The sequence below is a fragment of the Cantharellus anzutake genome (genome assembly GCF_015039405.1).
Source record: "Cantharellus anzutake strain C23 chromosome Unknown EI90scaffold_8, whole genome shotgun sequence".
NCBI classification, from domain to species: Eukaryota; Fungi; Basidiomycota; class Agaricomycetes; order Cantharellales; family Hydnaceae; genus Cantharellus; species Cantharellus anzutake.
In genome coordinates, this window is record NW_024066958.1 from 441938 (window position 1) to 464421 (window position 22484).

General features: G+C 48.1%; 8 protein-coding genes across 8 annotated transcripts; 3 read left to right on the forward strand and 5 right to left on the reverse strand.

The window, feature by feature from the left end:
* EI90DRAFT_2834867 (uncharacterized protein) lies at window positions 1-305 on the reverse strand (the record flags this gene model as incomplete). The annotated part of the gene is made up of 2 exons (XM_039053646.1): window positions 1-89; window positions 188-305. Coding segments are annotated over 2 exons (207 nt in total), but the record flags the coding sequence as incomplete, so codon positions are not given.
* Window positions 306-2774: 2469 nt separating this feature from the next.
* Window positions 2775-5203, forward strand: EI90DRAFT_3041146 (uncharacterized protein). Its single transcript, XM_039059069.1, has 4 exons — window positions 2775-3997; window positions 4032-4149; window positions 4219-4238; window positions 4295-5203. The coding sequence occupies exons 1-4, from the start codon at window positions 2879-2881 to the stop codon at window positions 4895-4897; spliced, it is 1860 nt and encodes a 619-aa protein (XP_038920209.1). The 5' UTR covers window positions 2775-2878; the 3' UTR covers window positions 4898-5203.
* A 125-nt stretch (window positions 5204-5328) lies between these two features.
* On the reverse strand, window positions 5329-6164 carry EI90DRAFT_3013311 (uncharacterized protein; the record flags this gene model as incomplete). Its single annotated transcript, XM_039056651.1, has 3 exons — window positions 5329-5817; window positions 5897-5986; window positions 6090-6164. 3 exons carry the CDS (start codon window positions 6162-6164, stop codon window positions 5329-5331), a joined length of 654 nt encoding a protein of 217 aa, XP_038920210.1.
* A 718-nt stretch (window positions 6165-6882) lies between these two features.
* Window positions 6883-8393, forward strand: EI90DRAFT_3144336 (uncharacterized protein; the record flags this gene model as incomplete). The annotated part of the gene is made up of 4 exons (XM_039065135.1): window positions 6883-6909; window positions 6985-7965; window positions 8022-8277; window positions 8338-8393. 4 exons carry the CDS (start codon window positions 6883-6885, stop codon window positions 8391-8393), a joined length of 1320 nt encoding a protein of 439 aa, XP_038920211.1.
* A 449-nt stretch (window positions 8394-8842) lies between these two features.
* Window positions 8843-10606, forward strand: EI90DRAFT_3041155 (phosphatidylethanolamine-binding protein). The gene is made up of 9 exons (XM_039059070.1): window positions 8843-9035; window positions 9104-9165; window positions 9233-9300; window positions 9355-9429; window positions 9489-9553; window positions 9613-9645; window positions 9713-9884; window positions 9936-9962; window positions 10015-10606. Exons 1-9 carry the CDS (start codon window positions 8975-8977, stop codon window positions 10268-10270), a joined length of 819 nt encoding a protein of 272 aa, XP_038920212.1. The 5' UTR covers window positions 8843-8974; the 3' UTR covers window positions 10271-10606.
* EI90DRAFT_2967816 (uncharacterized protein) lies at window positions 10563-14856 on the reverse strand. Its single transcript, XM_039055608.1, has 15 exons — window positions 14286-14856; window positions 14062-14228; window positions 13893-14008; window positions 13642-13841; window positions 13353-13579; window positions 13069-13299; window positions 12913-13008; window positions 12694-12857; window positions 12395-12644; window positions 11945-12347; window positions 11568-11887; window positions 11361-11512; window positions 11184-11310; window positions 11094-11130; window positions 10563-11043 (listed from the first exon to the last, which is right to left on the reverse strand). The coding sequence occupies exons 1-15, from the start codon at window positions 14752-14754 to the stop codon at window positions 10676-10678; spliced, it is 3327 nt and encodes a 1108-aa protein (XP_038920213.1). The 5' UTR covers window positions 14755-14856; the 3' UTR covers window positions 10563-10675.
* Window positions 14857-17221: 2365 nt separating this feature from the next.
* EI90DRAFT_3251199 (uncharacterized protein) lies at window positions 17222-18100 on the reverse strand (the record flags this gene model as incomplete). The annotated part of the gene is made up of 3 exons (XM_039066580.1): window positions 17222-17517; window positions 17626-17701; window positions 17842-18100. The coding sequence occupies 3 exons, from the start codon at window positions 18098-18100 to the stop codon at window positions 17343-17345; spliced, it is 510 nt and encodes a 169-aa protein (XP_038920214.1). The 3' UTR covers window positions 17222-17342.
* A 582-nt stretch (window positions 18101-18682) lies between these two features.
* On the reverse strand, window positions 18683-19037 carry EI90DRAFT_3118411 (uncharacterized protein; the record flags this gene model as incomplete). The annotated part of the gene is made up of 2 exons (XM_039063101.1): window positions 18683-18841; window positions 18891-19037. 2 exons carry the CDS (start codon window positions 19035-19037, stop codon window positions 18683-18685), a joined length of 306 nt encoding a protein of 101 aa, XP_038920215.1.
* Between the last annotated feature and the right edge of the window lie 3447 nt (window positions 19038-22484).

Genomic DNA, 22484 nt, shown 5'->3' on the forward strand with positions numbered 1-22484 from the left:
ATGGATCTTTTCATGTTTCTTGAGGTCCTGCGGGCGCTTGAAGGTCTTTTGACATATTTCGCAAACATGTGGTTTCAGAGGGGTATGGACTAAGAGTAACAAGGTGGCAAGGGGGCAAGGGAAAGGTGATGAATAAGAACTTTGACATACGGGACGGTTTCAAGATGGAAGACAGAGGGAACGTTACCTCGTAGGTGACTAGTAATGTGGTCTCGTTTTGCACAGGTGGTATTACAGCCCTTCCATTTGCAAGAAAGACAAAGGTTGTTTGTAGATTTCCTGCCAATATGATCATTGCAAAGATGAACGTAGAGCTGCTCCGGGTCTGAGGCGATAACCGAACAACCCTGCCACTCGCAACGGTGCTCGTCCGTTTGAGTGCGAGTTGTCGCTGTCGGTGGAGGGGAAGAACTGCTCATTCGACTTGCGGCTTGTCGAAGGGTAAGAGCAGATGGTGAACGAACAGGGGATAAAAGGAAACTTGAAGGAAAGGAAGAGAGAGGGACGTAGGAGGGAGTGCGAGCGGCCGCATCCGGCAATTGTACTGCGCTTGGCACACTGGGGTCCACGTCGGGACATGAAATTCAACTGAACGTCAATGTTTTCCCCATCAAAAAAATCGTTAAAAAAATGTAATAGGAAAAACTTTTCATCTATCTCTTCTTCTATGTGTTTGCTGATTCTTCTGAAGCTCTGAACAAGTCAACGACCAGAGAATGTTTGACTCACGTGATGTTTCCTGTGAGCGAATTACCAGCTTGGCGGAAAATGATCACTTGGCCTTGGCGATAAATATATGGTGTGATCGGATCAACTCTATTGGCCGCAACTAAACCTACCCCAGCCGATGCACGTGATAGAACGTCAACTCCCATCAATGGTAATATGATATAAATTAATTTGCTCATTGGTGCCCTGAAGAATTCAAGGGAACCTATTCAGTAGCTGCGGATGATCACAAGCGCCAGGCGTCCGTATGTGATTTTTTTGTTTTTTCATATTCGATATCTTTAGATCTCTAACTCACTTGCTGCGGATTGGCATACAATAAAATTGAATAACCACGAGGAAGGGGGGCCGCATCGGAATTGAGCTGGGAATTCAATATTTGCATCCTGGAAGCGGAAAATAGATTTATGTATGTATGTAGTAACTCAGGAATCTTATCATCAATAATTTGTCCTTAGCGTTCATCTTCCTTTACTTATTATCCCTCCCCTATGGACTTCGCAAGTGGCACAACACCATGCAAACCTCAATAAAGAAAGAGCTAATAATATACCTTTCGTAATATCACCAGTAGCAAAGGGAAACTCCTTCACTCTCGGTTAAATGTCAAGGGCACTCATGACCGAACGTGTAAGGTGGCTTCCTGTAGCGTGTTGCCTCCACTTGCTCAATTGTAAAATCGCATTACAGATCTTGTACGGCATTGTACACAGAGTAGAGCAGACCCAAACGCACGCGGCCTTGGCCTCAAGCCCAGCAGAGGAACTATTGTACCAATATTATAATGTTACTAACAATAAGCTGTACGTGTAAAGATAAGACCATGTTCCTGAGTGGATATTGCCCGCATTCGGACAAATCTTGGCGGATATCCCCGAGGTCGACATCCTCTTGCGTGGCCAAGTGCAACCTTGGCAGGGTTGTGGCCCTTCGGGTCCGCGCGGGGCCTGCGCATGCAGTTGCAATTGCGCCCCCCCCCCCCGCAGAAGACCCAAACTCTGCAAGAGCTAGAGAGCGCCGGGGCTGCTTCCGCTCATCCAGTTGGAGATATAAAAATTTGGGGGGGAACAATATTTTTTTTTTCCTCCACAAAATATTTCCCACAACAAGCAACTGATTTAAAACAATTGTCATTTGCCCCATGATCTGCAAAGCCCCAATGGTGCCCCAACTTGGGCTCACTGGGATGTCGTGCAGGGTCAAACAACATACCCTTCCCCACTGGAGAACATGATGGAAGAAAAGAGAAGAAAAAGAAAAGCCTTCAAAATAATCGATTCACAGAAGTAAGGCCGGGGAAGCCATCCAACATCCCTTTTGGATGTAGCAAATCGGAGGGTTGTGGGAAATGAAAGGACCGCTCAAGCTGCGTCCCTTCTTCAGTAGGTCTTCCTGTTAGAACTTCCGCCTCCATGCACAATCGGACCGTGTCCCATGCACGGAGCCACGGCGATGTTGAGGGAGAATGGGAGACTTGCAAGTTCAAACTCACGCCGATAGGATGAGAATTTTTTGCCAGTCGCTGCTGCCCAGGGAAGTACTAGTACTTGTATATTGAAATCTCAAATCTTCTTGGCTCCATGTCACAAGTGGCCAAAGTTGGAACTCGTTGAAAAAAACGGGCGGCGGTCCTCGGCGAGAAGGGTCCCCAGGAATTGTGTTTTTTTTTTTTTTTTTTGGGAAACAGCGCCTCATAGGACAAACTATTCGCCAAGCGAGAGCGTTTGCCTGCCATCGCGTCAGAGTTGCGTTTTACGAAATGCGGAGCCCACGTACAACAGCCCGGCCCAAAATCATGCTTCTTAACTCTCTCTCTCAAGGTATTATTTCTTGTTTCCAAGTTTTCAACCATGAATCCGCGTTCCACGCCATTCGGGAGGGGTTGAGCTGATACGGATTTACGAAAATCCAATTTGCTCATGATAAGAAGGGGTTGTTTTTTTAAATCCCCCTTCTCCCTCCCCAAATCGCTTGGCGAGGAAAAAAAATAAGAATCGGGTGGCAGTGCCCGTCGCAAAATGCAATCGCGCGTGTCACGCGTCACCTTGCGCTTGTCACATGAGGCCAAGCCTTGCACGCACAACGGGTTTCAAGGCGCTTATTTTTTGGGCCTTAACGAAACCTAGGAAGCCAAAAAACTAGTTGTACAATGTCAATGTCAAGCCTTATCGCTTTCAACAGACTCGGAAGGGCTGCACCACCGCTGGTGATTGGCGCCCTATCTTATTTTGCTGTACCTGAGATGGTTACCCTCACTCCTCTCGTCTTGTTCATAGCGGCGCTGCTAGTTGCCACGTCCGATATATCTTCCACGCATACCCGATGGCGTTCAATTACTCTTGCATTCTTAGCTTCCGTCGCCGGATCATCCTTAGCATATGGCGGCTCATCTGTAAAGGCGCTCTCGTCGGCCGGTCAGTCCATTGTAGCTCAAATTTTGTTCTCATGCATCACAACGGCTACATCTCTCGTTCCCATTCTCATCAACAACACGTTCTTCCATAAACATGGACAAATGTTCAGCAGCTCATCAACAGCTATACTCATATTCCCTGCATTGCAGGTGACCGGTAACGTTATCGTTGCCCATTCCAGTCCTCTCGGACGTTTGGGCGTATGGTCGCCCATTCAGGGAATTCAAGGATACCGATGGATGCTACCTTACTTTGGTGCAGCGAGTCAAGACTGGATCACTGGTCTTTGGGCCATCTTACTCGCTAGCCACTGGGAATTAGTTTCGCCGATCAGCCAAGAACAGGATAGTCCGAAGCATAAACTGGTTGATGTCGAGGATCATCCCGAAGCGGTTTCCCCCAACTATTTAATCGAATATGATGGTAACCAGATCGCTCCCACCCACAGGACTGCTGCACAAACTACGGAGACACGATCATCATCATCATCCTCATGGACGGCTGCAGTTGACAATAAAGTTCCGAAAAAGCTCCTTTCGTTCACTCTATTGGCACTGGTTCTCACTTTACCTTCGTTTTTCCTCCCTCCTGGGGCAACGGGATCATCCCTTCCTTTACCCTCAGATTCATTCTCAGCCTCACCTCTTGTCGCAAACATCGCACTGGGTTGCATACTCCCTACCGAGCCAAATCTAAACTCCCCCAAGGCTCCTTCCGGTGCTTTTGATTCCTATCTAGCTGAAACAAAACGTTTTGGTTCAAGGGGGTCCATTTTCTTGTGGCCCGAAGGAGCCGTGACGTTTGAGAATGAGAATGAAAGGAAGAAGGATTTCAACAAGTCCAAGAGGTTCAAGGTCGCACGAAATTTGGATTGCAGTAGGATTTAAGGATGCAGATCCTGATACTGGAGGTGGTGATCCTACACGCGGAAAGTACAGGAGCGGACTGGCCGTCATTGGGCCTAGTGGTGTTGAACTTGAATATTACAAGAATCGCCTTGTGCCATGTAAGTGATCTGATGGTGCACTATTCCACGCATTTATTTCGAACCTGATACTAACGAGTTCCTATATAGTCTCAGAGTCATACTCATATGTTCCTTCGACGACGCCTCCCTCACTGGCACTATTAACATCCCCTATGGCCATAAGACATCTCATGGTCGTGCCCATTATCCCCTTCAAATCACTTCTTCAATATGCCTAGATCTCGCACACCCAGGAACTTTACTCTCACTTCCATCTCAACCTGAACTCATTCTCGCACCAGCAAGCGTATGGACCACTCAAATGAGTCAAGCAATGTTCGAAGAGGCTCATATGAGAGCGAACGAAGTGGGTTCGTTGCTGTTATGGTGTGATGGCTCTCCGAAGGGAGTGAGTGGTGTTGTTGGACAAGGTCAAAGTGGAAGTGAGCAAGTGGGACGTGGATCTTTCATCAAGAACGTTTCCATTCGTCTTCGTGGGGATGGAAAGGAGGCGGTCGTCATCGAGAAAACTCTTTATGCCCGAGGTGGAGATGTAGCAATCCTCATCCTAGTGTGGGGCCTGTGTGGTCTGGGACCATTGGGGACTAGTTTGATCGGTATGGCCCGGGCCCTTGGTGCTAGAGCGTCTACCTTATCGGCTCTTGGCTACCTGAGAAATGGTGCTCAACTTTTTGGTGAGTCCATTCGCCACAATTATCGGGTGCTTTTGGATCGTGTGAGTCCTTCGAGCGGCGTGAGGGTCGAAGTTCCCAATCTAATGGACTAGGATAACGGGGGGATTGTGATATGTACATGCAACGTCTTGCCGACGGGAGTCCTATACCAATACGCGTTTGAGTATAAGTTCTTTCGAGTTCTCGGTTCCATTTATGAGTTTGGAATCTCTTGCTTTCTCCAACTCTAACTCGGCGATATTGATCGGAACTTGTGACGACGAGTGTACGTACAATATTCATGTAACAACACTGCCGGCGGTTACGGTATTTAACGTCTTTCATCTCCCACCGAATCGGCTTTTGTATTTCTTTTTTTAAAATCTCCATTAGAATCGGCAGCTGCATGTTGGTTGAAGATATATTAATACATGTCAATCGGCTGCTCAATAAGTTACACACAGACAATCCACTGCGGAACACTCCGCAGGGGGAGGGGGGAGGAGGGACTGCAATTGTTTGGGTTTACTGTTGAAGTGGGGCACTATGGTTGTCCAACTGCAAATTCCATGGCCTCATCCGGCACAATGGCATCTTGAATGACGTCGGAAGACGGATCAAATGTAGGTGCATCATCAAGTAGCTGGTGCGCGCGGGATATAGCGCCCAAGTCAGGTCCATCTGATGCAGGTGCCGTTAAGATCTTCCCCGAGGTATCACCCGAAGCTTGAGCGATAGGAAAACCAAGCTCATCGGTCTCCTGTTGATCGTTCACCTGTTCGGGTCCTTCTTCTTCTTCTTCTTCTTCTACCGTACTGGGTTCCAAGACGGTGCTAGTCTGAACGTCTGGAATGTCAGGTGTTTGCTCAACGTTGTCCACGGTGGGTGGTGGAGTGCCGGGTTGATCATCATCCCCTTCGTTGTCGGCTCCTTCGCCTTCTGGAAGAGCAGATGCACGTTGAGCGTCTTCGAGCTCCTCGTCCACTACTATGGCGGGCCGTTCTGCTCGTTCATCCTCCTCGTCGCTGAAGTCCTGTGTGAACGGAGATGAAAAGTACGTCACGAGTGAGAGAACGTGAAAGGAGGGTAAGTGAGATTCTGCTGAGACTTACCGGCATTCGATCGGTTTTCACCCATTTTAATACTTTGTGCGTTGATCCAGGAAGCGCATTGTTAGGTGTCACCCATCGTCGTTCCCAGCACTTTTGTTTTTTTTTTTAAAAAAATAAACAAGTTTTACAACATAGCCAACTTGTGTTCGTTTCGTTTCGTAGATTGTCCAGAAAAAAAAAAAAGACGACTCACGTTGACGGGTTGTAGTCTTTGTCTTCGTTGAATTTCGTAGGGCGTACGGAGCGTATAGCCGCGTCGACTTGACATTTTCGGTCTTTTTTAAGTTCTGCAAGATGGAAAGTCGCGCGGCCGCGAACAAAAAGCCTAAAAGTCACCGAGAAAAATGTGTGTGACGGGGTGTGTAATCACGTGGTCATCGGACTGAATCAGGTGGGCAACGGAAAGGGGGGCTATCAACGATGCGGAGCAGTGAAGGGGACTCAAAAAGGCAGATAGAACTAGGTTAGGGGTATAAAGTTGTCAGGACAGTGGAAAGATATGGAGGCTGCGGATCGAGGGGAACGTAATGGCCTCTTTGAGACTTTGTTTGTTAGGGTGTTCGTTATGGGATGCACCAGCGGATTCGAATGATCAGATCAGAAAAAGGATGGAATTATGGGCAGGTGCTTCCCAGATGCCGATTAAAGGCAATGATACAGCGCACAAGAGATCGACAAACGGGGTTCCAGCTTAGCTTTGAGGTTGTTTTGCGTTAATTGCATCCGTGACCAAACACATTTCTTGTCACCGATCCAAAAAGACTTCAACTTTTCTCTGTCTCGTTCCCCTCTCTCTCAGTTTCCTTTTCTCTCCTCTTTTCTCTGAGAATCGGTTTTCTGTTCAGTTTTTACGCTCTATCGTGAGTCACGATTCGCCCTTTTCTCCGTGATTTACAAAGTGATTGACAAATCATGAAAATTTCCACAAGAGTTCCTCTTACTTTTCCGTTTCGTCGTATCCGTATCGCATAATCATCGTTGCTACCATGGCTACAGGTGCTGCTGAAGCTCCCGTGAGTTGCTTTAGCCAATTTCATCCCCGTTTTGGTGTCGCAAACGGGTGTTGATCACTTTTTTTCTTGCCTTAGCGTCGTGCTCATTTATACGTTGGAAACCTGTCTCCACGTGTCACCGAGTACATGCTGACGGAGATCTTTGCTGTCGCTGGCACTGTTCAGCACGTTAAGATTATCCCCGACCGTAATTATCAGCATGGTGGTTTAAACTATGGGTTCGTTGAGTACATCGATATGAGGGCAGCTGAAACAGCCCTTCAAACACTCAACGGACGGAAAATCTTTGATACCGAAATTCGCGTTAACTGGGCATATCAAGGCCAACAAAATAAGGAAGACACCACGGGCCACTTCCATGTCTTTGTCGGCGATCTCAGTCCCGAGGTAAATGACGAAGTGCTGCGCAAAGCCTTTGCTGCTTTTGGCAGCTTGTCCGATGCTCGCGTTATGTGGGATATGAATTCTGGAAAGTCTCGTGGCTACGGTTTCCTAGCTTTCCGGGACAAAACAGACGCTGAACAAGCCATTGCTACCATGAACGGTGAATGGCTTGGATCGCGCGCAATTCGCGTTAATTGGGCCAATCAGAAGACGCAAGGCAGCGGCGGAGGTGGCGGTGGCGGCGGTGGTGGTGGTGCACCCATGCATAGCCCTGGTATTGCCATGCAGGCACCTATGGCCGGTGGTGCTCCCGCTCCTATAAACTTCATGGGAGGTCCATTGTCGTATGAGGGAGTTCTGGCGCAAACTCCAGCTTACAACACCACCGTCTATGTCGGAAACCTTGTTCCTTACTGCACTCAAGCGGATCTTATTCCCCTTTTCCAGTCGATTGGTTACTTGTCGGAAATCCGCATGCAGGCCGACCGTGGATTTGCCTTCGTCAAGCTTGACACACACGAAAACGCTGCGATGGCTATCGTTCAGCTCCAAGGGCAACTCGTACATGGACGTCCGATTAAGTGCAGCTGGGGGAAGGATCGTGCGGCCAACGAAGCGGGTGCCGCAGGAACCATCACTGCGACACCTGGAGTGCAGCCTTACGGCAATATGGTTCGTTCTCATGTTTCCTTTATTAGTCGCGTACTGATCTTCGTGACTATAATCAGGCTGGATGGATGCCGCAGCCCAATCAGTACCCTCAATTCGGTTATGGTTATCCTGGGTTCCCCGGTGCACAGCAAGCTGCGGGACAAACTCCTGCACTTGCCGGCCCTGGAGCTAATGCAGGGCAGCAGACTTTCTCAGCAGCTGGAATTACTGGCGCCGCCCAACCTGGTGCGATAGATCCTTCGCAGGCTCAAGGACAGGCTCCACAGTGGGGAGGACAGGATCAGAATGCTTATGCTCAATCATACTGGGGTGGTAAGCGATCGTCTGCGGAAAGGAAAGATGTTGCGAGTTAACCAATCAACGATCTTTTAGGCTACTATGGCGGCCAACCCGATGGTCAACAACAGCAACAGACGCAGCAATCTTGAAAAGTAGATACGTGCTTCTGTGAGAGCATGCGTTTCAATTCTTGTCTTGATCCTTCGTGTGATTTTTTGGCAGCTTTATGTCTTTTGGTCGCATCCAATATTTTCTCTTCTGCTTTTTACACATTCTTCCTCTTCATTTTCTTCTTTCCCGAACTGAACTACAAGGAAGTTTGTGTATTATTTTGCCACAACCTGCCAATTCTTCACATTTTTACCGGTAGGATTTTGAAACTTAACCGCTCACTAGCTTGGTCGCAACAATACTTAGCCTTGTAACTAACACTTTGAGCTCTATGTGTGCCTCTCTCTTGAACCCTTCAACTAACACGTTTCCCCAAGCAGCTAATTCTTCACGGGGTTGTCACTACCGTCGGGTTCGACATTTGTTCGCCCTTCCGAATTCGTCAAATTCATATGAATTGAGTGTTTAATTCATGTCAAACCCATGTCACGCTTCCCGGCAATTCCCTCAGGCAGCCTTGACAACCCATTGTCAAGCAGGGGCGCTTAGGGATCTGTGTTCGTTGCGACTCGTTCATAATTTCTTCTTATCGCTTGATTTCTTGCTGAGCCAATTTCCCATGTATCCCTTGATTCTCTTTGCTTTGGCCTCCAGTCTTGTCAAACTCATTGGCGCCACTGGTAATGAATTAGCGATACCAGAATCGCTACACGAGGTTGTCAGTTTTACTGAGCACTTCCCCCACTAGCGCCCGATCCCTTGGCGGTTACGTTGGTAAGGCAGCAATTCTTCAACGCGCATATCCCTCAGGTCTGTGTGTGTCCTACCTGCCTGTGTTTTTGGGACCCCAACCGACATTTACGTATAAATACCAAAGGATGTATTAGAGGGTGGATTTAGCCCAAGTGCGCTTGTCAACTTGAGCTTTGGCTCTGTCGGACAAATGTCTGTTTTATTGTCCTATTGTTTTCCTTCGATTAGGCTGAAAGGTTGTTTCAGCTCGACCGGCCAGGCTTTGACTGTACGTGATGTTGGTTCACAGCCCAATGTTGTGGTTGAGAAAATTTTCATGAAGTGAGCCATTCCAAGGCATTTTTGACTTAGATCTGATGCGCATATTTCCCATCTTGCAGCAATGCGATCAAATATACCATATTGATGTTGGACTTGAGTTACCCTGGCTCGAGTAACACCTCGGGTTGGTGATGAGTCCCCTGGGCCACATATGATGCACTATATTCACTAAAATATCATTAGGATACAACCTTCATTGGCTTTCTAACAATCTCGGTAAGATGTCACCTTGCCCGCCGCCGTCATTTTCTGTTATTTGTCTAAACCATTGGTTTACTTCTAGTACTTGGAAACGATGGTACATTGTCCAGTGGAACTGTGGTAATCCCTTACGCTGGACCAAACCCTCCATCGGGCGATGGTCCTCATCGATACACAGTATTTCTCTTTCAACAGCCCACGACCTTCGTGGCCCCCTCCTCTCCCAAGCCCAATTCGGGGGTACAAATATTCAAGTAAGATTATTATGCGTCTCCAGGAATCTACTAAACAAACCCACGCGATAGCTTGACATCATACATGTATGCTTCCAAGTAAGTCAACATCGAAAAAATGCAAACACCGTCTGACGCCTATCACGATTAGCATTGGGTACCCCATCGGAGGAAATTACTTCACCGTGGAGGTTGGCACCGCAACCGTCAGCATTCTACCGACAACTTCCGTAGACCCTTCAACATTAACGTCAACAACGGAGCCCCTGAAAACAATTTCAACTGGAAAATATCATACAACAACTACTAAGGGTAGTGGAACCGCATTGATTACAAGCTTCGGCTCTGTACCTGGTGCATTGTCAAGTATTTTCTTGTTTGTCATGTTTATTTTCCAAGTAATGTGACGTCTAGATATTATGCTCCCTGGGAGTGGGGAGGGGACTGGAGCTGTACTTTTTTTACGACCTTCTTCCCGGACTCTGTTGAGACTCAATTTTCTCCGTTTGACGCCCACGTCATGTATATGAACCCATTGCTTGCCCCCTCCCACTGACCCGTTTGCTGAGCCGTTCACGAAATCCCTTGTCCTCTTCCTTCATCGCTTGCCCTTGCGTTCGTGTGCCAACATTGCCATTATTTACGAGTCCCTCAACATTTCGAATCCGCAACATCCACCTTGTCGCAGAGTCTGATACTGGAGTAAAGCGCCGGACAACAATATATAATTGCATAAAGATAACCTATTACTATCATTCATGCCATTCCCTCCAAGGGTAGCACCCTGAAGTTCTACAAATTTCTGAATGGCTCTACTTAGGGGAAGTCGCAGATCCTGGTGGCTTGAGAGAGAGCTTGATCTTAGGCTTGGATGGCGTTCCACCGCTTGATACTGAAGCTGGTGGCGAAGACGCCAGTGATGAACCACGGCGGATCTCACTTTCTCCGCCGAAGGCAGAGAGTGGAGGACTAGTAGCAAGTGGGGATGGAACGACGGGGTACGAAAATGAGCTGGTACGGTTAAATGCTGATGGCGGGACCGGAGGTGGAGGCATCAACGTAGCGCCGCCATACCGACGATCGTCTGCGGGGGAGGATGGGGGAGGGGAACCCGCAGGTGGGGACTTCGCTCCCCCAGGTGGATTGAATTCTGCCCATCGAGGACATTTGCGATTGGTTTCTACAATATTGTCAGCATTGATACGGAAAAAGTCACCTAAGACAGCGTACTCATGTGCCCAATCTGACCGCAATGGCCGCAGCGACGCTAAAACAATCCAACGTCAATATCAACAGTCTAGGGTTGGTGTGGTAACACACGGTAGTATCGGGTTTGGGTGCACGATCGAGAAAAATGGGAGCACCGCCGGTCGCAACAATCTGAGCATTCTTCCTCTGCAGCCGACGTTCTTGATTCTTCTGCATCTTGATTTGCTGCTCAATTAGCCTGTAAAGTTCTTAAGTATAGAATAGCGTGCGCGATCGAGAGAAGCGTACTTCTGACGAAGCAACGCATCCTTCGTTGGGTCGCCAGTGGGAACGATTTCTTCAAGAGGAATGCTTTCAAACTCCTTCTCCTCCCTCTTCTTCAAATATGCACTAATAACGTTGGGATCACGCACAATTTCGGTGCGCCATTCCTCTCCGTACTGTTGGATTGCACAAAGTTAGTATTGTTAGAACAATCCCAAATATATAGCGTACTCTTCTTCGGATCTTAAGGATCTTGCGGGATTGAGAAGAGTCATCCTCTCGAGAGGGCGAATTGAGGCGACTGAAACCAGGAGACTGACGAGGAGATTCGAACATTGGAGACATGTCCCTGCCTTCAGACTCGTTCTTCACGCGGTCCAAAGGATTGGTATTCCTATGCTCTTCCTCGTCGGAGAGCTCGGGAGGAACTTTGTCAATGAGGGAATCGTATTGTGCCTTCCAGATTCTCTCGATCTCAGAGCGATAAATATGCTGTTGCTGCTGTACATTGTAACGATGGCCGCTCTTCGGACGTTGCGCCTCCGCCTCGGCTGGTTCAACGTGTTAGACGCAATGAAACAGGGTGCATGAAAAGTAGCTTTGCTCACCTTCTTTCTCAGCAGGGTCTTCCCCAGCACGAACGAAAATATCTTTCATAGACACCCTGATAAAACTGAATGCTTCGCCTCGACCTGTGGGATCCCCAGGTCCATGAAGCTTAAGCATAGCCTTCGCATGGGTAGCGTTCACAAAATTCTTCGTAGTAATCCACGGCGCTAGCTGTTGCTCGATGTCCAACTTCGACACATCCCCGCCCTCGTCAGCCTCAGCAGCAGCATTCCCATAGCCGGCATCGAGCAGGTGACGCTGTCCCACTTGCATACTCTCCTGCAAAACAACCTGTTCAGGGGTAATCTGCTCAAGTATTTTGGCATCCGGCAAAACTTCATGGTTGGGTTTGAGGCGCCAATATCCCTGATGGGGCCCCGTTCTGTGATATTCCATGAATTCCTGAGCCTGATCGTTAGACTGAGACAATGGAACTGGAGATTGCTCACTTTCAGTCTCTGCCGCATTTGCAAGTCGTTTTGATCGGGGAAGTATTTCAGAACGCTGGGCAAACGCAGGCGTTCTTCCAAAGACTTTCTCAACAGCCTGTAGGTAATGAACTGCAGTCTGTATTTTAAGTTGTTTGTAATTTTTCTGGAGTGCGGTCCGGGGACCTCCACCACTGGGAATGTCTGGCCGACAACAAACAAAGCTTTGATCTCTCGGATATAACATTTCGTCTGCCCACCGATGGTGCTCCTAAGGTGCAGTTAGCAGATATGATTGATGAGCTTGTGAACGAGCGCACTTGATAACTAGGAAATCCGTGGAAGCGGGTTTATGTCGGAACACAGGGGCCCGAACTAAATTGTTGTACAGGGCGGGGATAGTCTGTCCTGGCGCCACGGAGCCAAATCTTAGGAAAGGCGACTCGTCGCTTGGCTCGAGAATGAATGGTTCCCCAAAATCAAGCTGGGTTTCAAGAACCATTCACGTATGTAGCACGGATGAAAGAGGAGAGTCTTACATTTGGAACGTAATCATCGTTCTCATCGCGTTTCCTGTAATAATTCACCAAAATGGAACCCATCCCGATGTTTGGAATAATGGGTGGGTGCTCTTCCTATCAATTGAATGGCGTTAGCAAGACCAGACAAAAACTTCCTGCAGAGAGGGTACTGACTGAATATTCCCAGATAACGAAAGGACCAGTTTCTCGTAAAGTGAGATCATGCATTGTCCGCAATGCTTCACTCGGATCGCCGCCCCCGGCCACTGTAACCCTTCGCCCGGACCTATCTTTTTTCTTCTTGGCAGTGCGGACCTTAGAGAAACGAAACTCTACATTGACAGGGAATTGAAGAGCTGGCCGATGGAATGATCGCGCCTCAGCCTTTGACAGTCGCGTTTTATACTTCGAAACAACTGGCGTCAGAGGGGGCTGTAGATGTAAAGAGAGGTGCGTACAAACGGCAGTTGCAGTTTGATAGCAGGATATGCGTGCTGGACTACGAGTTGCCCGAATGTTTGACGAACGCGGTGCCGTTGGCGGGTGATCTCATACGCTTGATCGTTGGATATGTTGTATTTATCCTTCGAGACGTTTTTATCACGATAAGATAGTTGTGACGGAGCCTGTTGCGAGAGCTGGGTTGATTCCGTATCCGGTTTTCTCTTTTTCTTTTTCCCTGGATCTGCGAACCAAGACGAGGTCTCAACACAGTACTTACACGAAACGAGGGAAGCCGGTATTTACCATCTTTATCTTTAGCATCTGCAATCGCACTTTTTGATGCATGAGTCGTGGCTTCCGAGCCATCATCTTCCAGTTGCAGCTGGGTGAAATCGACAAACGGTGTTTTGGAGTCCCAAATTATGCCCTGAATCCATGAGCCCGATTCCAAAGCTGAGTTGATAGGCCGCCGCAAATCGATGTTTTGAGGACGAGAGTTGGCCCTAAACGAACGTAACCCTTATGAACTTGGAGCTATACGATCAGGCACTGACATGCTTGGAGCGTATACGATATTACTTTCCCAGTCGGACAGATTAATAAGATCATAGCTGCGCTCGTTGAGGAGCACGTCAGCGTCCACGTTGACCAAATTTGACTCCAAGTGAGCCTGTGGGGAATAAATTGATTTTTGATATATACCTGACTAAGAAGGAGGCTAGCCTTAAGAGCTCTCCGCAAGCTGAGGTCTTCATTTGGATACAAGTCTGGAGGCTTCAACGCATCGTCTTCCTCGTGGGTCATTCCCCGCGAGACTTCGTGAATGTTGATGGGCTTGGGAAAGACCGGTGGTAAAACCGCACTCTTCGAATGATCATCTGCATCTTCTACTTGAAAACCCAAATAAAGTCACCAGGCATTACCAAGAAAAAATATTATGAGCACACCTGTCGGTAAGGGTCGATGCCTAGTCCGAGGCTTGCGGTCAACTCGAGCCTTCAACATCTTGGTCAAATTGAGGACTTTCCCTTTCTCAAAATCAGGCCAAACATCCTTGACGTCCTTTGGCTTCTTGGGCTCCTTGATAACCTTTCGCTTCTTGCGTGGTCGCGTTGCACCGCCGCTATCGCCGCCAAGCTTGGGTGGAGCACCATGAGCCACCAGGCCATCAGAACTACGAAGCGAACTAAGGAAAAAAGATTCATCCGGCTCCTCTCGCTTAATCTCATTGTCAACTTCGTCTTCAAAGTCTTCTCCTGCTCCGTGACCAATATTTCCATCACGATCTTCGCGTCCATAATCGAATGTGCTGAGACCAACTGCCCCAAGATTGACACCAGTAATTCCGAGAGAAGCTAAAACATCTTCAGGTACCCAGGTTTCAAGCCCACGAGCGATATCATCCTCGTCTGACATTCTGTCAGCTTCAAGCAGTTGGAAAGCACGTGATGACGAAGATGAAGTAAAATTGAAAAGATAGGGGAAAGAGATGACAAATTTTCAGCGCGTAATATTGCCACGGGTGTACGACTAGAAAGGTTGCTTCGCAACCATGACCTTGCTTCATGTGAAAATTTTTTGATCATAGTCACGAGTAGTGCTTGCTGGTATATTAATATTTGCATTCTTGTTGCACGATCTCTGTCAGTTCACAACGCTTAGTAGTGAATGATGGAACTGAGTTAACTCAGAGTAGTTAACAGACACAAAAAAAAGAACAGAATGTTGAGTTGAATCACAAAAAGGACATCGGAAAACAATGAGATGTCTGGTCTAAGATTTAGTGGTGAAGGTGGTTGGGACAAGTGATACATACCTTCTCACATTATTTCTGCCTTTTGGCGTTTAATGGGAGAGAAAGATGGTCCAGAGAATTGCCGCTTGGAGGGAGAGCCACTCTCTGCATGGTCGCTGACAAGGGGGGGTCCCTCAGAACAATTATCTCCACACAAAAGTCGCTTTCTTCCCAGCATTACTTCCTATCAAATGACATGCCAGCGTGAAAGAAACTTGGACAGTTGCTCCGGGAAGAGCAGTCGCATACTCCGTAGGGGGAATGACACCTTGGATCCCCTCGTGGTATGCATGTAATGGATTCGTTCACCACCTTCGCTCCTTGAACATGTTATCTCAGATGTGGATATTATCAGCTCACACACCAAGCAGATTAACGGAGCAAACCTGATTCGTTGTCGCTACCATCATCGCATCCATTCAGATTGGGTAGTCCAATTTTTACTTCGCGAGTCAATGTATGGTGTGCTGGGCTCCATTGGAGGCATGGTTCGAGATTTTAGGAGTCGGAAGGTCCCACAGATCGCGAGGAAACCTGACTATGGGTAAGCAATGCCTGATTCTCGTTGGTCACAACCGAGTGAGGATGGAACAGAGGTCAAATGTCAAAACATGTGATGTGTTCATAGGAATTTGCAATAGTTACATATTTCCCACGGCAATTATGACCTGGCAATGACCTTGCAAGCAAGGTAACTCTGTGCAGAGTAACAACCTCCCTGCTATTGGGGGTCGGCAAATGAGGGAAGCCGGTCTGAGAAAATAAAATGTCACGTGATTCCCAAAATATGGCCACGGCGCTCACCTCAAAGCCACTCCATTTAACCACACAACTTCTATTAAGTGTTGTATAATTATTGCCTGATAATAATATTAAAATGCATATGTGGTATGGGAACTCACTTCGAAACAGGTTTATACATAACTACAGTATGTTGGAAATGCACGCGCTTTTCTCATGCATCAGGGAGATTCTCAGAAATCTGAGTGACCAAAACCTGCATTCACACCCATAGAGCAATTGTGCCAATTTTGAAGCGAGTTGAAGTAGCGGAAAGGTACATTCCACTGCTCTGAAGCTGAGATGGATGTGGGCCCTAACTCTGTGCAACATATGTCTGTACTGATATAAAGACTGCACCGAAAAATATTCCAATGCCACTATAATACCCCTTGAAAGTTTCGGGCCTTCGCATGCTGTAACCACTAAGTTATGGGGGATGCAACAAAATACAGCCTCATGCACTGGGAATAACTTTTGAACCAAGTAGAATTTCAAAAATCTGAGTGACCAAAAGTTAGGCAGATAACACATCTACCAACATGCCAAAATTTGAGCAAAATGGAGGGGGTTGAAGGTACATTTGAAACTCACCTTTCCCAGAATGCCCAGATAGGTGCAAAATGGATCACGTGTCAGGCTTCACCGATGCGCGCTTGCCCAACTTGACTTTGACATCTAGGTCTCTTGCTGCTTTGGCTAGGCTTACATTGGGCTCGAGACTAAACCTTCCCATATCCCCTTCCTAGTCCCCCAAATGCCAAGGGATAGAGCTGCTTGGAAGTATTCCAAAAAAAAAGGTTTCTTCTCCCAAAACCCGACAGATCAACAAAGCTCAGAGGACTAGTTTGGCTAAATGACAAACAGATCACGTATTAAATGAGAATGCATTGCCAGGACTATCAACTCGAAGTTGCCCAACCTTTGGACCTATTCCATGACTGTCTGGCCACTATCTCTGTCACCGCTTGTTAGTGTGCAGTCTCATGGGGCTAGACTGGCTGGGAAACAGTCAGGGGAACCAGCAGAGGAAAATGTGAGCAAAAATGCGCCCCAGTTCAAAGGCACGAAATTCTTGAATCCATCACTCCCACTGCTGAGCTGCTATCACCATCCAATCCAAATGTCCCTCCCAGCACCTACACAGACAAAGCATATTTACCTTTCCAATTCTTTGGGGGGGGGACAATTAATCGCTTGTGGAAAGACAAAACAAACTTGACAAAGGCTGCTCATCGGATGGAGATTGTGCTTAGATCACACATGGCTCAAAAAATATTTATGTATTCATTTTCGCATGTAGATAACCACCAATCGATATTGTATTATTGTTCCCTGAGTTTTAACATAGCTTGCAACCTAAAGATGAGGTCTTGGGAGAGGGGGGATGGTGCGGCCACGATCGAGCCATGTTTCGCTTATGTAAGCGTCACAAGGTCACAGCCTTGTTGCCGACCCCCACTGCTATGGAGAGAAGGTTCGGCGTTTGCACTTCCAGTGGCCCGTGACCATTCCAGCTGGACAGCCATGGATCAAACAAGTTGCACGTGCACTCGACTTTTCTCGAAGCATGAACAAACTGCTGTCCCTTCCACCTATTCCACCTATTGGGTTTCGTTGGTCAACATTTAGTGGCCAATAATGTCTGTCAAAACACTCAATCTCAACTACTGTACTGGCACGACCAACAACCTGTAACACGTAACGCTGACCCACCTGGTCGGCACTTTTTTGAAATTTGTAACGCATAACGCAGGCCTTGGCGGTCCAATGTCCAGGTGTCATGCACTTCGAGCAAAATAAGTGGTTGTACAGATTTTCAATTCAAATCTTCCAAATTTGGCAACTACACTGTCAAAAGCGGTACCTCTCCATTTCCTTCTCCAGATTTCTCGCCCATTTAACCCGTCTACCCCGTCCCAACTCACCACTATCCACTTCAGACCCCACAGTGATTTCTCCCATGGATTCCGCATCAGCCTCTTCCGCACCAATCCAACCCAACTGAAGGCCGCCATTCATGTCGGCAAGGCCGTCAGGCAGAGTTCCACTGCCGAGATGTTCATAAACCTCCTCCAACATTACTTCTACATCATCCTCCGTGGCTTCATAGAATTGCTCTTCGAATACTGCTTCAGTGGAGTTGAGAGCAATACCACCATTATCAGTAGGGCGCTTGCATGGCATGGCTAAGGCTTGAGTGAGTGCAGAGTCTTGCTGTGGAAGATTGTTGTCAGAGACCAGATTCGAGACGAAGGGATGTCTCCGTAGCGGAGGGCTTCGGCCTCAGCGACTTCTGCCAAGAGCGCTGTGCCTAGTGACATGTCCGTGCCCTAACTTACTGACTGGCAATTAGAACCTAGGGGGGGTAACTCTAGTTGATTTTACTACTGGGGTGTAACCTATGTACAAGTGGGATATATATATGGTTACAGCGGAGACGGGTCCGCAATTGGCGGAGCCGAACGGAGCAGAGCTAATGGGGTTTAAACATTAGCCGACTGAATATTACTGACGAGTCGGTTCGCGGGGTTAGCGGAAAGGCAGGCGATAACCCAGAAACGGAAAGGAGGGATAGGCCCGAAGGTGGGCTCTGCAGGGCAGGTGAGTGTATTGCCCAGCAGAGGCGGGGGTGCGCTAGCGGATGTCGGAGCTGTCCGGAAGTCCTCGGGGCTCCGTACTTAGGGAGGCGTAGGTAATAAATTGAAATGAGGGGGTGGTGACCATCGAGGGGTACCGAGAGGATTGCGGAATACGGGGGCTCCGAGGTTAGTGAGGGAGGAGCGGAGTTAGACCGGAGGGATCGGAGGGACCGGAAGTCGATGGCCGGGGATGGATATGACAATTGTCGAGAATGGCCCGGAGTGAGGGAGATGTAAGGCTGGCCTGTGAAAGATTGAATTCACCTGAACGGCACAGTTCAAAAGCCTATAAAATATCAGATGTGGCCACGTCATCACTAGAGACTGTAACTTACTTTCTGGATTCGCTGAGGGTTATTTATTGAATGGTAGACGTCAATGAGAGTTGCAGGAACACGGTCTCTGAGTGTTCCAAGCCGTGTGTTGAGCAGGATATCGCATGGGCCAGCACCTCCTTGCAATTGAGAGTAAACTTCACGCATGACAGTGGTTTGTTGTGAATGCTTCACTGCAAGCTTAAGCATGCATTGAATACCAACATCGCAGGGTTGCCAAAGGCCTGTGCAGCCTCCAGGGATGTAGTCGAGGATGATCCAATGATAGTTGTCGAACATCCAAGTCCGGAACTCAAGAGATGTGTGAACAGACCACACATCCAGTTGCCAGATGCATTCTTGCAGCAGATTGAGCAACAGATGCTGTGGAGGAACCGTGTGCTATGGGACATCCAAGTGAGGAACTCGCCCGGACAGCCACATTCCCGTGGTAGCGTGACTACTTGGTCACAACACCTTTTTCTTCTTACTTATTTTGGTCACTTCGGACTTATCCGTGAAGACCACAAACTATATTCAATCTTTTGAATTAGTTTCCTTTTCCCTCAGTTCTTGTGCATATTGCTTGAGACTGAGGTTAGTTACTTTCTTTCATTTCTTATATCTTGTAACTTATTGTATATTACCTTACAGCTATTGGCACTAGGAAGCGGTTATTCCGTTAGATGCTCCTTCTCAGCAATGAAGTATGGAGCGAGGATATTGATAACGAATGACTTCATTGTCTTCAAGTTTGCCCAATAATTATCACTGCCTGAGAACTCAAAGAAGAATCGAAGCTGATTGGCTTCATCATGAGAGAGGGATTGTGCACTGGGAAGACTAGCCTTAGTTTTCCCCTTGAAGATCACCTGGAATGGCAGAAGGACCCCACTTGCGGAGATAGCCACATTCAAAGTGAACGCTATTGGAATATTGTCAGGGCACACCCGCCTGACCCGGCTCCACCTGGCCCAACCTGACCCGGTACCCTGCCGGTCCACCCTCCCTTACCTCCTCCCCCTTTCCCTTCTTCCCCCCTCATCCTCCCCTCCTCAGTTTCTCCTTATCTTACTTCTTCTTTATTCTCCCTTTATTCTACATGGACGACTTTCTCTGTATCAATGTACAATTGACCCATCTGCAGTGCGCCCACCATGTACCCGGCCCGGGCACCTCGGGCGACCTCCCACTGTGCCCAGCACGCGCGCCTGCACCGGATACCCTTGGGATCTCCCACGGAGACACCCGGGTGGTTATGGCTGTGTGTGAGGGTGACGTGGCACCCGTCATGTGATCCAAGCCGCATGTATATAAACAAACCTGAAGTGGGAACCAAAGAAGTAGCCTTCTTCTCAACTTTCCACTTCAGGTAAGCAGTGCAATATCTCTCCTTTAATGATAATAACAACTTTCCACTTCAGTCTAAGTGGCCAGGGACCACTGTCCCACATCGGGCCTGTCAGTATGCACGCCCGATCCGCCCCCCACCAGGCTCTCGGTCCCGGACACTATACCCGGACCCCCTCGACCCCGGACGAGTCCCTGACAAATATCAATGTCCATGCATACTGATATTTTCTTTATTGACATGATATCAATTGAGGATATCGTATATACCTTTTGTCTTGATGTCCTCTTCATTGCCGGTTATATGTCAGGGACTCGTCCGGGGTCGAGGGGGTCCGGGTATAGCGTCCGGGACCGAGAGCCTGGCGGGGGGCGGATCGGGCGTGCGTACTGACAGGCCCGATGTGGGACAGTGGTCCCTGGCCACTTAGACTGAAGTGGAAAGTTGTTATTATCATTCAAGGAGAGATATTGTACTGCTTACCTGAAGTGGAAAGTTGAGAAGAAGGCTACTTCTTCGGTTCCCACTTCAGGTTCGTTTATATACATGCGGCTTGGATCACATGACGGGTGCCACGTCACCCTCGCACACAGCCGTAACCACCCGGGTGTCTCCGTGGGAGATCCCGAGGGTATCCGGTGCAGGCGCGTGTGCTGGGTACAGCGGGAGGTCGCCCAAGGTGCCGGGCCGGGTACATGGTGGGCGCTGAAAGAGGGCTAGCGGCTCTCTATGCCGACACAGCTCGTGGGGGACAACTCTCCCTAAACTCTACTTTCTCCACTAAACTCGCTACGTTCTCGATCCTTAACTCCGTGTGGGTTCTCCGGGATTCCGCAAGGTCCGGGCTCAGTGTCCACTACTCACTTGTTGTGAGCTAGATCACTGCCCTTATTCCTACTGTTGGAATTCCACACACTCACACCCTCTCTAGTGCGTCCTAGCACCTTAGAGAATTTTGGGGGAGGGGAGAACTTCTATTCCAAAATCCGGTATGTACAGGATATAAGGAACAATTATTTTTAGAATAATTGATGAGAAATATTGGTACCATATGGCACCTGCATACCTTATTAGGCAAAAGTAATAAAAAAGGGTAACAGTAACAATAAAAGAATAATGATCAATAACTGAAATGATGGCAAAATATGAAAATATATGAAAATAAGCGATTTCTCAATGGATTTGCGGAATTAAGAGCCTAAATTGGAAATGTAGCCGGAGATAACTCTCACACAGCCAATAAGCATTTTTACCAATTTATTAGACGCCGTGGGAACGAGTGAGGCTGGAATTCTGGGTTGCCGCTTGAGATTCCCACGCCCACACATGCCCGTGACCTGCTGTGCCTAACTTCTCCAACACGGAACTCCGTCAAATCTCCACCGATTGGGACGTTCTTGGTATCGTCAGAATCGTACGAATTAGGACTATTTTTGGATACCAAATTTGTACCGAGTCGTCGCGTGAATGAAAGTTGTTTTCTGATCGTGGAAGTGGGTATCCGAGCCGAGTCTGTGCGTGGGCGATTATCCCGCCTACAGCGCGCTGCAGATGGGTCAATTGTACATTGATACAGAGAAAGTCGTCCATGTAGAATAAAGGGAGAATAAAGAAGAAGTAAGATAAGGAGAAACTGAGGAGGGGAGGATGAGGGGGGAAGAAGGGAAAGGGGGAGGAGGTAAGGGAGGGTGGACCGGCGGGGTACCGGGTCAGGTTGGGCCGGGTGGAGCCGGGTCAGGCAGGTGTGCCCTGACATTATAGCAGGCAGTCGCTATAAGCGATATTAGCGCTAGGTGTATAAAACACACTGTGCGCGGAAATTTTTCACACCCCCTCAGTTCTCTTGTTCGAGACTGAGGTGATATCCTTTTATTTTACTTTATTCCTTGTATGCGAGTTCTGACTGTATTTACAGACCACGCGTATAGGTAAAGGAACAATAAAATTAGTTCTCTTGTTTGAGACTGAGACTGCGCGTATAGCTTATTTACTTTAGGTCATGAGCCCAATGTCTTCTACTGCAGCAAACGATGCTACTACGACTAAAGGTCTCCACAGTATTGATAAGCTTAAAAATGATGGCTGCAACTATCGTATGTGGGCTGTCCGATGCCGAATGGTTCTCATTGATCGAGGACTTTGGGATTTCGTCGATCCCAAGTCGAAGACCTCAGACCCCCCTCATCCTCCTACCTCTACTTCCTCCTCATCTTCCTCATCCTCCAATACCTCCTCCTCTGACCAAAAGGCTGCAGCACCTGATC

Coding starts and splice junctions, on each gene's coding strand:
- EI90DRAFT_3041146 (XM_039059069.1), top strand. CDS start 2,879: ATGTCAATGTCAAGCCTTATCGCTTTCAACAGACTCGGAAGGGCTGCA. Junction 4,150..4,218: donor CAAGAATCGCCTTGTGCCAT/GTAAGTGATCTG, acceptor GTTCCTATATAG/TCTCAGAGTCATACTCATAT. Junction 4,239..4,294: donor TCTCAGAGTCATACTCATAT/GTTCCTTCGACG, acceptor TATGGCCATAAG/ACATCTCATGGTCGTGCCCA.
- EI90DRAFT_3041155 (XM_039059070.1), top strand. CDS start 8,975: ATGTATCCCTTGATTCTCTTTGCTTTGGCCTCCAGTCTTGTCAAACTC. Junction 9,036..9,103: donor CAAACTCATTGGCGCCACTG/GTAATGAATTAG, acceptor TTCCCCCACTAG/CGCCCGATCCCTTGGCGGTT. Junction 9,430..9,488: donor GTTGAGAAAATTTTCATGAA/GTGAGCCATTCC, acceptor CCCATCTTGCAG/CAATGCGATCAAATATACCA.
- EI90DRAFT_2967816 (XM_039055608.1), bottom strand. CDS start 14,754: ATGTCAGACGAGGATGATATCGCTCGTGGGCTTGAAACCTGGGTACCT. Junction 13,009..13,068: donor TCGTTATCTGGGAATATTCA/GTCAGTACCCTC, acceptor TTCAATTGATAG/GAAGAGCACCCACCCATTAT. Junction 12,348..12,394: donor AAATGCGGCAGAGACTGAAA/GTGAGCAATCTC, acceptor GATCAGGCTCAG/GAATTCATGGAATATCACAG.